The sequence below is a fragment of the Dermacentor andersoni genome, chromosome 3 (assembly GCF_023375885.2).
Source record: "Dermacentor andersoni chromosome 3, qqDerAnde1_hic_scaffold, whole genome shotgun sequence".
Lineage (NCBI taxonomy): Eukaryota > Metazoa > Arthropoda > Arachnida > Ixodida > Ixodidae > Dermacentor > Dermacentor andersoni.
In genome coordinates, this window is record NC_092816.1 from 105,646,943 (window position 1) to 105,664,664 (window position 17,722).

Genomic DNA, 17,722 nt, shown 5'->3' on the forward strand with positions numbered 1-17,722 from the left:
TCACGGCAGTTCGGCAGCGGTGCACCTGTGTTCAACGTCACTGAGATTCATATCTGCTCTTTGCAGGTAAGCATTGTCCTTTGCTATTCCAAAACAATACCAGTGCACCGCTGCCGAACGCACCTGCCGAATGTACATGTGGCCTAGTCTGCTGCTGATTTACTTGTTGTAAATCTTTGTTTACTTTTGCATCGATTTATTATGCCAGGGGAAATGGCTAAAGCGATTGAGGACTTGCGGCGGGAGCTGAGAGCTGAGCTCAGGGCAATCAAAGATAGCTTGCAAGATGTAAAGACACTGAAAGAAGACATTCAGGACCTAAGGACACTAAGAGATGACATTCATAATTTGCTTCAAGAAAATAAAGATCTTAAAGCTGACAACGCGCGACTGTCACGCCGCATCGAGGAGCTGGAGCAATACCAGAGGGGAAATAACCTCGAAATTAAGGGAGTGCCACTTGATGGCGAGCCAGTGATCATAATTAAAAAGATTGGTGCGCTTGTGGATGAAGAAATTACCGATGCCGACATTGATGCATGCCACAGAGTGCCGACTGCAAGACATGATGAGACAAATATCATCGTTCGTTTTGTCCGACGCACAAAACGCAATGCTGTCCTTCAGAAGGCCAGAAAAATCCGGATTAACACTACAAAACTGGGTTTTGAAGAATCTAAGCCAGTCTACGTGAATGAGCATCTTACCCGTCATGGTAAGCAGCTTCTCGGTGCGGCGACAAAGAAAAAGCGTGAAGTAGGCTGGAAGTTTGTGTGGACAAACGGTGGCAAAATCTTTGCTCGAAGGGACGAACAGTCTGCAACTTTGCGGATAAACGCTACGAGTGACCTGGAAAAAATGTCCCGCGAAACTAAGTGAAGTGATTAACCACATGCCAGAAATAGCAACAAGCAAGAATATGGCAGCTTTAAACTCTTCTCACTACTATACTATAAACGCCTTCAATTCTTTGACAGAGACTACTCAGAACCAATTGCGAGTGTTCCACTTGAACGTGCGCAGTATAAGAAACAAACAAGAAGAATTACGCGACTTCTTCACTTCATTGACCGTTGAATTTAATTTGATGTTATTCACAGAAACGTGGTTAAGAGTTGAAGAACAACCCCCATTCTTTCAAAACTATGCTTATCAAGGTGCTGTTAGGTCGCATGGAAGGGGCGGTGGCGTAGCCGCGTACATCAAACGACCTATGTCTCATGAAGTTTTGCGTGATTTTTCGGTCGTTAACAATGATGTTGAGTGCCTTACCATACATGTGGAAAACAATGTAGCTGCCGTTATCTATAGGCCACCCGCAGGTAACAAAACAAATTTCTTCGAGTTCCTAGACAATCTACTGCGACACCTTACTTGTACTGGTCTGTCTTTCGTGATAATGGGTGACGTCAACATAGATATGCTATCGCATGATGCCCCTTCAAGACAATTGACAGAATTAGTCACATCTTACGCATGTGTAAACACTATCGTCGAAGCAACAAGAGTGACACCCAATATTGCAACTTTGCTTGATGTATGTATTACGAACATACACCCACCGAATTGTGCTGCTGGATTGCTGACGCTAGGAATTAGTGATCACCTTCCAGTTTTTTGTCTTATCCCCTCTTTGTGTGGTAAACGTAGTCATGTACCAAAGAAGATCATCCGCAGGATAAATGATCAGTCATTGAAACTCTTTTACGTTCTGGTTGCTACCGTTGATTGGGCATGCGTATTAAAAGAAGACGACCCTAGTAAGGCGTACAATATTTTTCTTGATAAACTTATTGCATGCTACAATCAAGCATTTCCAACGGAACTGAGTAGGCCAAGATGTAAAAGAATACGGAAGCCCTGGATTAACAACTCCTTATTAAAGAAAATAACAAAAAAGAACCGTTTGTTCCATATGTTTTTAAAAACGCGAGGAGAAGATGCCCTAATCACTTTCAAACAGTATAGAAATAAACTGAGCAGTGAAATTAAAAATGCTAAGGTAGAATATTATGAACAGGTTTTTGCCAAAATAGGTAAGGATCCTAGGAAAATATGGAATGAAGTAAAAAATCTAACTGGGAAGAAAGAACAATGTACCGTACTAAAAATAGTCACACCTACAGGCACACTAACCGGTCTTGAAGCGGCCACCGCCCTTAACGCCTATTTTGCCACGAGCGCAGTGTACGAGCAGGAAAATGATGAAGAGCATAACTTGGTTGATAACAGCGTTACGATAGTGAACTCTATGGTTCTCGCACCAGTAACTCCTCACGAAATCAACAAACTTATCAATGGGATTAGAAATGATGTTGCTTCTGGTTCTGATGAAATTAAAGCAATGCCAATTAAACATGTGTCTGAAATCCTATCCCCCATCCTAGCAGACATAATAAATAAAATGTTTGAGACTGGAATCTTCCCTGACTCGCTCAAGATAGCCCGCATCTGTCCTATTCACAAGGGTGGTGCTGAAGGAGACATAAGCAACTATAGGCCAATCTCGGTCCTGCCTGTTCTATCGAAAGTATTTGAAGGGGCCATAAATATAAGACTAGAAAAATTCTTTGCGAAATATGGGGTAATAAGTGACATGCAGTTCGGATTTCAAAAAGGAAAATCTACCGAGGACGCACTTCTCAGTATCAAGCATGATATTATACATAACTTTGAGCACAGGCTTTACACGCTAGGACTGTTTGTAGATCTACGAAAAGCTTTTGACTCAGTGTGTCATGATGTGCTATTAATTAAACTAAAAAGATACGGTGTTCGCGGCGTCGTCCTTAAACTGATAGAGAGTTACTTAAGCAATAGGCTTCAATATGTAAGTGTCCACCAAGGAACGACTACAAAAATAGTAATTAAACAAGGTGTTCCTCAAGGCTCTATTCTTGGACCGCTATTATTCTTAGTCTATATTAATGATCTCTGTAGCATCTATAATTCCCCTAAACTAATAATGTACGCAGATGACACGAATATTTTCTTCACTGCACGTACCCTTACAGAGCTTCAGGAGATTGTTAATAAGTATATGGAGTCACTTTCTGACTGGTTACATGCCAACAGGTTACAGTTGAATACTAATAAAACCAAATATATTATATTCGCTCCGATTAACAAACCAATGAAGAATGATATTCATATTACCTTTCGGGGCACTCCGTTAAAACAAGAGGTTAAGCAAAAATTTCTGGGAGTATGGTTCCAAGAAAATTTGTCTTGGAACACCCACATTGATAATCTTGCTTTGGAGCTCAGTAGATCGCTCGGCTGCTTGTATAGAATAAGCTCACTTATACCTTTGTGGCTTAAAATTTCTCTTTATTATACTCTCTTTTATTCCAGACTTTCCTATTGTATTTTGGTTTGGGGTACAACCTCTAGTAGAAACTACCTCCGAATACTAAAGTTTCAGAAGCGTGTACTTCGCCTACTCGAAAGATATGCAGGACACCCACAAGACTTGCCAACAGGTCCACTGTTTGTAAAGTATTCTCTGCTAAGAGCTGATGAAATTTATTGCTTCAAGTTATTGCAGTATGTACAAAAACATAAACTACACGCATTTAGCAATCCCGCTGAAACACACACGCTCGCCCTTCGAAGGCAAGAGCGCAGAAAGCCTCGAACACGCACGAATTATGGAAAACAACATTTAAATTACCAAATTCCGGTGCTTCTAAATAAACTTCCAGATGATGTCGACCTCAACAAATCGATTAAGAAAAAAACATTCAAAACAATGGTTATCGAGAAAGAAATTCGCTACCAGTGACATCTCATTTAAAACCATATGTAGCGTTTGTCTGTAAAACAGTGCTCTTTTACTGTGTGTTGGATGTCGCCTTTTTTCTCTTTTTTCATATGTTCGCTACGATGATTGACATTTTGCATTTGCGTTCATATGTTTTTTTTTTTTTTTTTTTTTTTTTTTTTCCGTTCTGTCACATCTATGACAAGAAATCTGTTTTATATATTTGTGTGCAGTGATATGAACTAGATCCTCTATGACATAGAACTGTGTAGAGTGTAACTACAAATGTGTGTGCTGTTTTTCTCAAATCTCTTTTGTAATATTGTCGAAACTGTATGCGGAGGGAGGGCCTCGTCAGGCTAGTAGCCTTTAGCTCTCCCTTCGCTTTTTCCTTGTATTGGAAAGAAACCAATAAACAAACAAACAACAAACAAACTAGAATCACGCTAATTTTTTCTAATTATCTTTTTTTTGTTTTATTCTATTGTACTTGCAGTTTGCGATTGAATTTATATGGATAAATTATTCATTTCCACGTGGGAACGGGCGTTGCCCTATGGGGGAACCTTTTTTTCGGATGCGTCACGTATTTCGGCGGCCATGTTTTTGTATTCGTGCATACCTAACCTCGATTCCAGGTTCAGAAAACAAGAAATAGAGTGAGATATTGACGTAGTGCACAAGTTCTGTATTCGGCTAAGTAAACGTTGCTGTGGCCTCAATACATGGTCACATTTGCATGCTATTGTGAGGTTTAGCTTTAGTATAGGGCTCCGGAGTCATATTGAAAACGTATAGTCTTAACGTACCACCCCAAATGTAAGTGTACACGGCGCGATCATTGCAATTAGGCTCCATCAAAATGCGGCCCCTGCGGCCAGGAATCGAACCTCCGACCTCGTGCTCGGCAGTAGAACACTACAGCCACTGAGTCGTCGAGGTGCGTCAAGGTCGCATGCGAGCAAATAAATGTCCACGCATCTCAAAGCGACTTCTTCACATCCTTACAACTCGGTTAGTGCTTGCAGTCTATCGGCACCATAAAGACCTTTTGTAGCGCGCTCATGCGTCTTCCTTGAAAATAAACTGCGCGCGTCCGATTAAAGATAAGCGTTAAGAACCGTAGAAGACGTCGACACCGTGGCTCAATGACAACGAAGACGGCGACGATGGCGGCGCCACGGTTCGCGCCAATGTCTCGCAGTGGCATATACGTATCAACTGCATCAAGGATCATGGATTGAATTTTCGGAGGGCACAAACATGTGCACATTTGTTGTGGCCACCGATGCCGCGATAGCGAGGAAGACATACTAAGTGCTTCCTCGTCTACAAATAACGGACGACTCGGACTGCAGGTTGTCGTAAATAAAGGTTCTCTCTATCAGTGCCTGCCACACGTAGTCCCGAGAGCGACTGGTCACACTAATGCAGGAAATACGAGCAAGAGAGAAGATGGGTTACGCAATGCCAGTAAAATGCGATTCCACAGTACAAAAAAGAAAGTCGCACTTTCGTCCGAAAGGCGAAGCATCGATCGCAATAGCAAATTAGTAGACAACTATACGTAGTAAGGATAGTAGATTTATCGGCCCTATCAACTGGGAAACGTTCGTTTATGAATTAAATTAACAAGCATGGTGCCACGTGCGCATAAGCAAACATGAACCCATCTCCCTCGATGACCGCGCACACTCGCTGTCAAAACACTGGAATAAAGAAGCGCGGCAGCAGCGTCGAGTGAACTGACCTTCGTGCTGTCACTCGCTTCGACGCGAACTAAGCGGCGAGAACACAGCGCACACGAAGCTATCAGCACTCGGCGCTCTCCATCGAAGATCGCTTTCAAGAGAGGGTGCGCGCGTCCGCGGAATACGCGGCGGCCACCGCAGTAGAACGCCCCCGGTGCCTTGCGCGCGATGGAAGACGGCGCACTACCTCCCCGCGTTCCTCCCTCGCGCGCGCGAGATTGAGCTGCCATTGCCGGCTCGCCGTCGCACACTTTCACTCGCACATACAGGATAAGGCGCGCGGCGACGATGTTATCGCCCTTGTACTTTATGAGGAACCTCACGGCGACGGCAGAAATATACGCCAAAAGTGTCCATATAATTGCTATCGCAATAAAAAGTCGTCACGCGATCTGTAACCCCATCAGCGCGACCATTCGGAAGCGCAACAGAACTCGTACAGAGCTGATGGAATGATCCCGTGGATGGCACTCGGCTGAAACGCACCCAACGACAAGAGATGAGAATTCAGTAAGCTCAGTTGCATTCAGTGAACTTGGGCTTCTCCACTGGCAATTTCATCCGCCCCTCTCAAACAAAAAAAAAGAGAGATATAGTGATGGTATGTGTAGGCTGCGACAGGCTACAAGAAAAAGTCATTAGCGGCTTCCACTGTAAAAAAAAAAAAAAAATTAAGCTGTCTCACAAAGACCCGAGTTAGGAAGTCGGGAGTCTCTATACAGGAATACAAAGTCACACGCACTTTTTTTTCTTTTCACGCGACCCCTGTCCGACGAGAGGGCAGGGGCCGACGCGCGCGCGATATATAAGGGAAGCAGAGTCGCAGAGCTGCTCCGCGACGACGGGTCGCGGGGACCCGAGGGCGCGAACCCGCGCAGTGCCGGTGTTGACAGGACAGCGCCGGCAGACTCGCGACGATGTCATCCTCGCGAGTGTCGCTGCATGGGGCGGCGGACTCCGTGGCTCTCCCGTTCGGAGGTGCCGACACATCTCGAACGCTCGCGTAAAAGGAAGGAACCGTGCACCGCGCGGCACATGTAGTGCGAGCTCGGAACGTGGCAGCAGCCGCACACTATAGCCGCCGGATGGCTCGCGAGAGGATGCCACGGGTGGGGAGTGTCTTTCAGCACGCACGTATATACTCGTTCCCGGCCGAAGGATCGAGAGTGTCGCGGTTGCTCCCACACCTCACCGTCGCAGTGTGTGTATACCCGTACGGCAAAGCATGCGTAAAAACTGTTCTGCAGGCGAACGTGCTAAGAAGGTGGGAGGGCAACGTGGGGTAGGGAGTAGGGGGAGGGGGATAGGCTATGCGCCACCGCGGTGGTGAAGACAGGCCGAGTCTGCGTACACTCGTGAAAGCGCTACGCGCTCGCATATGTATATACACAAGGTGAGTGGCACACAAATTTGTTCCTTCGTGTACAGGCGCGCAGCCGCGAATGTCCGTTGAACGACGGGAATGTAGAGCGCATATTTGGAATAGCGCAGGATGAGAGTGACGCATAAGACGCCCAACGCATCTCTTGACGTTTTCCTCTTATTTTCCTCAACTGCGAAGCTTTTCTTTCGAGGAACCCGTACGGGTTTCCTTTGTAGGACTTAGCTACGTTTGGGTGTGGATGTCTCATTTTCCCTTTATTGATTACACCTCTCCACCTTGCGGGTTTCCACACAACTATTACGTCATACTTCTTTGTTTTTTCTTCAAATTTGGCGCCACGATCGTTAAAGACTGTTCGAGACGAAAAACAACTAGTCCACCTTAACGTCCTTTTGGGACGCCACGAATGTATTTTGCGCGCTGTAGGCTCGATGTGCTTCGCGCGAATCTGATGAACTTGTCCTTGTTAATGCGAGCCACGCGAACAGCGTCATGAACCGCGCCGACAGCACGCGCGTTAAAGTGGCATCCCGTTTATTGAAAAAAAAAATAATCGTTAACATCAAAAGTGCGAGCGTCTGCCTAGGTTATTGCTGTTGTTTCCTCAATGAAGATAGCACGGAAAGTCGTGTACTCACCTGAATACCGAAGGGCAGAATCACCAGGCTTAACAGAATTACGACGCGATTAACGGTGACACGCGGTGCTGACGTGTATCGGAAGAGTTCCTTGTGGCTTGGCCTTACTATGGCAGTTGTATCTCAGACTTATATACGTTGGAAGCTATGCTTGCCTCGCGGTAATTGTGAAAGAATATAGTCACTGGTCCGCCACTCACCCACATGGTGTGGCAATGTGAATGAATGAATGAATGAATGAATGAATGAATGAATGAATGAATGAATGAATGAATGAATGAATGAATGAATGAATATACGTGGCGGCGCGAGGCCTTAGTGTGGAAAAGAGCTAGCAAAAATGAAAGGACACATCGAGACTATGATACTCGTATTAACCCCGCAAGTCTGCTTCGACGAGAAATGTCCCGAGCGTGATTAGAGCACACTGGGGGCGTGCGTCGCCTGCAGTGTACAGACAGTCGTTAAGAGCCAGCTGTCATTAAATTGCTTACATATGTACATGTACGTTCTCGTACACGTGCGAGAACGTTGCATCGGTTTCCGCCGAATCAGTGCAAAGAAAGCAAGCCGCAATTGACGCGAGGTATTTCTCTCGTACTCAATTGGTTAAATATGCGGCAGCGGAATTCACCAAAGGGGCCGTGCGACACCAGTTAACGAAATTGTGGTATGTGTTTGTCCTTAAAGCTCACCACTCGCGAATATCCTCGGGGAAGACGTATTCGAATGACGGTGTCGCGTAAGAACGAAGTTCTCGGCAATAATATTTAGGCGGGAATGCATTGCTTTTTGTTAGCTAAGAAAATGAAGGCTAAATCTTTTCTTTGCGGCTTTTGCGTGCAAGCAACGGCGCTTCTGGCGTCGCAGTGAGCTCCTGAATTTCACTGTAATTATGCGTATTCGTCACTTTGTTGTGGAGGAAATATCCAGAAAAAAATTCAGAACGAGCCTTTGTTTATCTTCTTATCTAAAGCAATATACTCTCCTGTAACAAACAATCGTCTAGTCATGTCACTCGCGCTGTAACATGACGGCATGATCGAGGAAGGAAAAACATGGGAGAGAGCACGACGTCACGCAGCCAACCTTCGCCGTAGCCAACTCTCCGCGAAGCCGTTTCCTTCGCTTTTTCTCGCTCCCGTCATGCCTCCAAAAGCCGGCACAGCGCGTGACCGCCTGCGCTCGGTGGACTCGGCCCAGAGTGCAAAATCGCAGTCGCTCGATGTTTGACTGAGACGCCGTACGTGGGTCAGAATGCGCCCTTATAGTTATCGGTATACGTTTTAGTGGAGTCGCACTGATTTGCGCATGCTTTGCAAGCTACTGCACGTTTCCTCCTCCCTATATATACTTGTGCAACTTCGATCATTGATGGCAACGCGTACATCTACCGACTTCGTTGCAACGCATGGGTGTGTCGGTCGCACGTTGCTGTCGCATCCGTTGTCTTTTCTGTCTTCACCTGTATCCTGTGACAGTCCGTCCTAGTTTTTCTTTTCTTTACCCCTTCATTTATGCATTACCGCATGGAAGATTGTCCGGATATTTCAAGGAATATTGAAAAACGCGGCTTTCGCTTCCGTGTCGATCCTTTCTGGTACCTCGGCAAGCCTCCGCTAATGTATGTACTTCCAATTCCTCGTGCCTGTACTACCAATAAAGCGAAATATTTCTCAGTGGTGTGCGAATGGCAAGTTTTTAGACTGCGTCTATACTAATCAAGCATAGTGCCAGAAGCTAAGCGAATCAAATCAAATATATGTTTTCTAATAGCTTGAGAATGATGTACAGCCTTCAAACCAATAATACCAAAGAAATGTGCAAAGGAAGCATTATGAACAACTAAGCAGTTCGCTTGCAAACTCAGCGCTCTTCGGAGCATAAGCAACCAAGCATTATCGTATAAAATTTAGCAAGGCAGTCTTGCGGGCCAATTAACATCCGTGTTTATCTTCGTGAACAAACCAGAAGTTCACGTGGTCTGCATGCGGCCGACGGCAGAGCAAAAAACAAAAGAAAAACTTGTTCTTTAGTTCAAACTGTCGCGGTAGATGGCGCCAATATTCCATTAAGAATGCTGCAATGAGTCATATTCAGATTTACTCCAATCAGAGTACACAGGTGCCACATCTATAGATAGCACCAGACAATAGTGCCAAGCAGTGCCATATGGCAGACCTAAACAAAATTTTATTCTAAAGCCTTGGTTCAGCCGTATAAGCTATGGCTCCTTAGATGAGCGATGCAACGGCTCTAAAGTACGTCACGTCCACTGTGGACGGTATATTTAAAGCGAAAGCTTTAGATCTCAATACTTCAAGGTCGCGTTGTGAAGTACGGAAAATATCACATGACCCAAGGAAGGTCAGAAGCGAACCAAATCATGTACAGTCGTGTATGAGAGATGATTAATGATTAGCAGGGTAATTAATTATTGATTAATAATATGATTAGTGTAGGTAAAGGTGGATTAAGGAGGATTAAGGTGAATTAATGTCAATTAAAGTCGGTGAAGGAGGAATAAGGTGGATTATGATAGATTAGGGCGAATTAAGGATGATTAGGGTAGATTAAAGTTGATTAAGATTGAATAAAGTGCATATAAGAGGATTAAGGTGGGTTAGGGCAGATTAAGGTCGATTTATGTGTATTTAGGTGTATTAAGGAGGATTAGGGTGGATAAAGTCGATTACCGTGGATGAAGAAGGATTAAGGTGGATTGAGGTGGATTAATGATGATTAGCGTGGATTAAGGTCAATTAAAGTGGGTTAGGGTGGGTTAAGGTGGATTAAGATGCTTTACAATAGGCTTTACAAGGCTTGCGCATTCGCGTTTCTTGGGCAGTAGCTAAAAACACCTGGGATTTTGTTTCAATTTCATGTTTTATTGTGCCCACTCTACGGCGTGAAAAATATTCGGATTTTCGAATATTGACTATTTCATTCGAGGATCGAATGGAATATCGCTATTCGAAAGTTTTGAATATTTGCACACCACTAATTTCCTCTTCGGAGCCCCTCTATAGTTAGCCCCACGATGACGATTCGTGGCGTTTTAACTGACAATGCTATATGTCTGGGCTATCAAAGATGTCGAATGGCGTGTGTCTTTTGCTTAATTTTGGCCGTTGCAAAATTGATTGGCGTGCACCAAAAATCACCGACGAAAACGTTTCAAAAGCTTCTGAATGCGGCCATCCTGTCTGGGAATGTAGCCACTGATCGCGTATTAAAGCAAAGCGGCGCATTTCTTTGCCAGCTTGGCAGCAAATATGCACGCCACGTATCCGCCGTTGTTGCGTACTGCCTATGAGCCATATGCGAAGATGCGAAACAGGAGCCCTCATGATGACAGAGAAGCAATGTTATATACGCAACATACCGCGTTTCTCGCCCCCAGCTGCTTCAATAAATTCACGTATAAGCACGCTGCGAATGAGCTCGCGAGACAGCTCACACTGTGACGACAAAGCTGGAAAAGGCGTTCAATTCTTTTAGCGCGTACCGTTATCCTTATAGCAAACGTCATGCAGAATAGACGGCGGACCAAATAGATCGCAGCACGTCCAGCCTACACTGGGATGCGCCACGTTCGGATGACGTGGGTGATCTGAAGAGCCACATCATGCGCGCACGTGCGAAGGGTGTCGAGCTCGACGACGCGTTTAGTTGGCAGCTAAACTGCCCATTCGTCTCCAGCGAGGACCCGTTTAAGTTGTGGGATAACTGCGTTCGCTACACGACGAAGCCGGTAGTATAGCAGCTGCGTACAAATCTTTCGACACTCGAGACTACGAGCCGGAACGTGAAACTGGTGTCTCATGCAGCGTACATGTCGTGGCGCAAAGCCCCCACCCCCCCACCCCACCCCCCTTGCTTGCATGCGCTTTCCATGCAGATACATGTTCTCGGAGCAGGAGAGTTTGGGAAGACGAGGAGGAAGGGAGTCCGGGAAGGGTCGGTGGCAACGCCCCAGGCGGCACGTCAGGTTGGGCCAACGTTGGAAACATATTGGCACTTCTTGGCCCAATGACGGCCTAAGATTAACAGCGTGGTTCCAATATTGGCAGTGCCATTCTGATTCCTGGCCCAATGATGGCCTAAGGTTAACAGCGTGGCGCCAATATTGGCTGTGCCATTCTGATAGAGATCCAACGTTGGCCCGCATTACACAGTCAGTAAACAATATTGGCTGTGCCATTCTGATAGAGATCCAGTGTTGGCCCAGTTTACACAGCCAGTAAACAATATTGGCACTGCCGTTCAACAAGGCGGGAATTATTGGACCGACTTTCGTATGGATTTGCCAATGTGGGTTACCAGTTGGCTTTCTTTGGAGGACATTGGCCCGTAATAAGTCAATTTTCGCCTTGTCGGCTTTTAGTGCTCTACGACTTGCTGAGATTGAATAACGTGTTTTGAAAACTAACGCACTGATCACAGGTACACTGCGCAGGCACCAGAAATATGTTCTCCCATGTCAACTCCATGAATGGTACACCGCCATTATTGCACTTCTAATTTACCGAAATGCGTCCCCTAAAGAGAAAAGCCAGTGTACCACATAGCAAGCAGGGGAAGTCACATAAGTTTAGCCGCTGCTTTATTGATCGTGAATAAGAACTGAGCTTTCCATAAGAAGTAACGGTATTGAGAATTTGCCTGCGCATTGTATATTTTGCATGTACGCTCGTCGGCTTTAGTGGGTCAGGATTCTGAGGAGAATCGAGAATTACAGTGCCTCAGAGCTGATGGAACCATTTTATATTGCATCGAGATGGAGCGCATATGTATTAGTGAAACTATTGTTTGTTTGTTTAGCATGCATGGCATGTTGCGGCGACATAATCATCATGCTCCTATTATAATATATTTGTTTGTTCGTGCATGTGTAGTAAGCTCCTTGTATGAATGCCCCTGACAGAAAAAAAAATTAATTGCATGTTTTGGCATTTGCGTGTCAACAACCTCTTGTCTTTGCCTTTAGTAGGCATGGCGCATTCCGGATTTCTTTTTTCGGCCTAGCTTTCCGTCCGTCGGCCCCCCCTTGCCTCTCCCCCACGCACCCAGGTGAGCCTGGTCAATGCTATGAGTCAAGCGTTCAGACAGCCATAAGGTGCTGTGTCGAATTGGGTGCTCTCGGAAGCATGGGGGAAAGCGGCGGGGTCACTATTGTCCTCCTTGTCGCCCTCCGTCTCTGTCACCCCAAAATGCGGTCGGGCTAGGTCCAGCGGGGGAAAGTGGCGTTTACGCCGTATTCTTCGTTCACCCTTTCCTTTCACTCTTTCCTTCTATGCATCGCTAGCACGCCGACTAGGTGCAACACCGCCTGAGTGCTTGCCGTCTTGTCCGTTCTTGCCAGCGCACTCCTCTCGTGAAAAATGCTGGCTTGCGGTCGTCATTCCTACTGAGAAGCCTACATCTTGAAATACGCAGCAATGTGGCCACGAATTTTTGTGAGTGTTAGAATTAATATAGGCGAAACAACAATTAGAAAAAAAGTCGGCGCCCGTGGCCACCGTCTTCGATGTGGGATGAACTCGGATACAAAGAAGCATGGATCTTACAATGGTGAGTGCATTTGTTTTGCGCATGTTATAAGTTTTATAAGGAGCAATATAACCCAAGCTATATCACCCAAGCAATATCACGCGTTATATATATTACTGAAACAGGCCTGGCTAATGTAGAGTGCCTGTAAATAAATAGCTCTTTTTATTTGCAGCCTTTGAATAGTGCCTGGAGTAGAACCACGTGTAAATCTCTGTGAATTTCACCCAAATTCCAGGACTATGATTTTATCAAGCCACGCGCGCGGCCTGATCCTGCTAGTGATAGCGAGGAACCACGCTTCTTCTCACTGTTATAGGTCAAGCATCATTTCCAGCTGACAGTATTTCTTTCTTTGCGTATAATAAATGCCTCTTTTGCTAGTGTTTCCTGACGGAACTTCTCGGTTTCCACATTAAAAATTTCGCACGAAGGCCGCATTGTGTCTACACAGTCTTTAACTAGGCTTTTTGTGCTGCAGCAGCTTTTGCTGCAATATTTTAATTATAAAGTGCTACGCTGACTAGGTGTGGGCTGAAAACAAAGCGGACGGATCCTGCGCATTTTATGTCTGTTCTAAATATTACGTTACACCTTGTACAAGGTATGCCATATATACGCCGAAATATTAAGAAGTGTTACTTGACAAATCTCTTGCAAGAAAGTTTCTTGATTCACCCCTTCGAACTCTCTGCTCAGACTTATAATGTTGTTGCAGCATGGCGATTTTTCAAATGAAAACGCTCCCACATACATTTGTCATACCAACATCTCTGATAATGTTTGTTTTTATTTTACAGTGCAAGCATTTCCTCCAAGTAATGGTGAAGTCGCTATGGGATATGGTAGCAATATCAACGAGACCACCACGTTATCGTGGTCCTCGGGTGCCTGATAAGCCCGCTGTCATCCAAGCACTGACAAACCTGCCTACCGACGTCAGCTCCCTGCCCTGAAACCCCTGGCCAGCCCACCATCCTCGGCACCTTGCCCAATTCCTATCCTGCGGGCAGTGCCTGTAAATAAACTGTTTGAAGATCACCGAGCGTCACCCATCTAGGTCCACGGAAAATGCCTGTTTGTGAAAATTTATTCGCAAATAAACTGTTATAAACGTCAATTTCAGTGTTTTTTATTAATATTTGCAATCATATATGACTTCTGCTTCTTGACATCTTTTTGTCGAGCTTTCCTAGCTACTATTGAGGAAGACGGTAAGGGGACAATTGCTACAAAAAATGCCGCTAGCAAAAGGTTTGCGGTAAGAATGTGTGCGTGCTCTAAAGCCAGCATAGCTACAATATTCGTCATGCAAAGGGCATTGGCTCAAAGCTGGCAATAATAATGGCAAGGATATGGCTCAACACTGGTTCTACGCTGGCAGCACGATGGCTGCTGCATTGGCATAACATTGGTCCAATCTTGGCTTTAACGCTGGTCCTACGATGGCTGCTGCATTGGTATAACATTGGTCCAATCTTGGCTTTAACGCTGGTCCTACGCTGGCAGCACAATGGCTGCTGCATTGGCATAACATTGGTCCAATCTTGGCTTTAACGCTGGGCCAGCATTGGATTGGGTTGCACTTTGCCAATATGCCAACATTGGTCCAACATTGGTACCAATTTCTGCCAACATTGGGCCATGGTTGGACCAATGCTGGTGTGCTGCCTGGGGCAGCACCGCGTGATGGACGTGACGACAGCGCGGACCCGGACGACACTCCGCGCGGGACGGGTCGAGGCGCGAAGTTTCTCGCGAGGATTCCCGCGACCCCGCAGCAATCACCCCTAAAAACGAGTAAATCGGCGAACGGATAAGTATATACGTATAAAAAGAAATGAGCACGGCGCTGGCGTGTCCGCTTCGAAAACTAGACTTGTTTTACGAGCTATCGAGAAACGAGTCTCGCCTGCCACACTGACTGACTACACACGACGCGCCAAACCAGCAGGAACAGCTGCTGCAGAGGCCAGTTGCCGATTCGACTCTTTCTTTATGCTTATGCTTGCTTTTGTTTGTTCTCTCCTCGCAGGAAGAAGGATACGAAAGAAGGAGAGGGCGAGTGTGTCGTTATACGCAACTGTAGTCAGCCTGCAGTTACGCCGGCCTGTCTATAAAGCCACCGCTTCTTTTGAATTACGCGGGACAGATGGCCAGTTCCGGCCGCGAAGGGGCTGCGAATATCTACGGGGCAGTGAGTTGCTCTCAGCAGCGTTCTCGCACCGAGCGTCATCTCAGTATATATACCGTCGGGACAGATGCAAGCGGTTGTATGCGCCGTTCACCCGCGAAACCACGGATGCTGTATATTCGTCATCGCTCTATAGAAACAATATGGAGCGTTGGCAACTCCTGTACGAGTATGCGGTATTGGACTTTCATAAGCACTAGTCACGAAACCTCTCCTATAACCCCAATGGAGTACGCTCGCTCTGCTTGCGTCCATTCAAATTAAATTATTGTATACGTGAAAAGGGTGGAACGAACCTGCCTCAAATTGAGTCAACCGTCGTGAAAAACATGCAGTTACTCCCTCAGCATAAACAAGTTGCTCTTGGAGCGACGGCGAGTGCCAATGTGCGTGGCGTAAGCAAAATCGAAAAAAATCGAGACGCAGGACAAAGAGCGGAAACTTGCGAACGCGCTATATGCTTGTGCGAGCAAATTTTAAAGGAGTATACTGACACTACTTTCGTATCATGTACTTCATTTTTGTTTTCTTAATCTTTTTTTTTTCTTTTGAGCCAGCTGTCGACTCCTATATTTACGGTAGGAAGACTCAATTCCTCGAGAACGTATCCAGTAATTAATTTCAGCGCCGTTTATGCGTTTATGTACAACGCTGCTTCAGACGTCAAAAAAGAGAGACTACGTTCGCGTCACCGAAATCGGAGGTGGCGATCACACGGTCAGTCCTGTGCCGTGACTGAAGGCCACAAAATTATCGACCGTGTAGCCGAAAGCTTCTGTGGGAAATTCCAGTGGAACACTCTCGCTGTCGAGCGCTGAATGGGCTCGGTATATATTTAGGCAGCACGGTGTACGCGACATTATAATAGCATCCGGTACCACGAGATCGCCGCAACAGGTTTCAATGACGATGAGTTACCCCCATTTTTTTCCCTGCATGGGTCTCGATACTGAGTACAGAGTGTACGGCTAAACGTCTTCGGCCAATACTGAACAACCGGCAGCAAGGGTCGTTCATTGGATCCAAGCAGCAACTGAGGATGGAAAAGAAGACGAAGATCGACGCATGACTATAGCTCTCTTTTTTTTTTTTTTTTTTTGAGAGCACATGGTCAGAATAGAAAGACCAACGTGATATCCCCGACAGCAATGGCATCACGCAGATAAAGTAGACGAACTACAATGCCTTTCGCATCCGACGAGAGCCTTTCCGATGTTACAAGTTCTACACAAAGGCACAGGAGGCTTGGGGCGAAGCTAGCTTTCCGTGTTCAACCTTGTGTTGCCCACAGACAAGAAACCTGTTGTTGAGAAAGCTTCCGCAAAATGTTTTTCTCTTTCGTTGAATAACCTTGTTCTCGGTGAATTTAGCACAGAGAAATAAACATTTTCTGCCGGTACCTTCAGCTCTCCTTCTTAAATGATTAAAAGGCAACGTCAAAAAAAATTATTTGCTGCAGTCTCGAGCAATTGAGGCTCTATATCGGGTGTATGCCGGGTCAACAGCTATCCAATAAATAAATAAAAACGAGGCAAACTGTTTCTTTCAGCGCTACTTCAGTCGATCTCAAAAATTACAAACAAAAGTGAACAAGGACGAGTTCCAGCAACGTCCGGTAGGTATGTGCGTGCATACGTGGTATCACGTGGTTGCTAGGAAAAACGAAGAAACGAATCAGAAAGCAGAAGAAATAAAGATGTAAGGCGAGATGATCGAAATAACTCTATATTTAGGCTTGTAGTGTCTCTCTTGCCATCGCATGGAAGACAGTTAGTAAATACAGAAGGTTTCGGGTGGCTGTTAACACCACAGAAATGGTCCTTGGCGATCTGTATTAACTATGCAAGAAGTATTGAATTAAATCCTGAGGTTTTACGTGCCAAAACCACGATTTTATTATGAGGCACGCCATAGTGGGATACTCCGGATTAGTTCTGACCACCAGGAGATATTTAACGTGCCCCCAATGCGCGGCCCCCCTCCCCTCCCCCCCTCCCCCCATCAAAATGCGGCCACCGCGTATGCAATCAAAGATAGAGAGTGAAAAATAAGTAAAATATGGTAGGCTATCGGAGTCGATTAAAATCTTTAACTCGACTAATCGCCAGCCTTCCGACACGACTATAATTATAATCGCCAACAGGGCTTTTGCCAGGAAATCCGGGCTACTATACACCGGGTTGCAGAACCTTTTCCTCGCATCGGGCCTAGCGTTCCCGAAAAAGACAAATGTTTCCCCTTTCCCACCGATTACTAGTATTAGGCTGAAGAATCCATCCCATAAATAAACCATATATATTCAATCGATCAATTTCTCCTTGTCACTTGTCGTTCATGCATGCACTGGTAACAGGCTTTGAAACCAACCATCAGATCAACTTGGTCGCTCATGAGTACGTGCCAATGTGTACATACGCGCCTCTCTACAACGAAGCTATG

The 17,722-nt window shown here is 45.7% G+C and overlaps 1 protein-coding gene across 1 annotated transcript; it reads left to right on the top strand.

The window, feature by feature from the left end:
- The first annotated feature begins 213 nt into the window (after positions 1-213).
- Positions 214-879, top strand: LOC140216526 (uncharacterized). Its single transcript, XM_072286876.1, has one exon. The coding sequence runs from the start codon at positions 214-216 to the stop codon at positions 877-879; it is 666 nt and encodes a 221-aa protein (XP_072142977.1).
- The last annotated feature ends 16,843 nt before the right edge of the window (positions 880-17,722 follow it).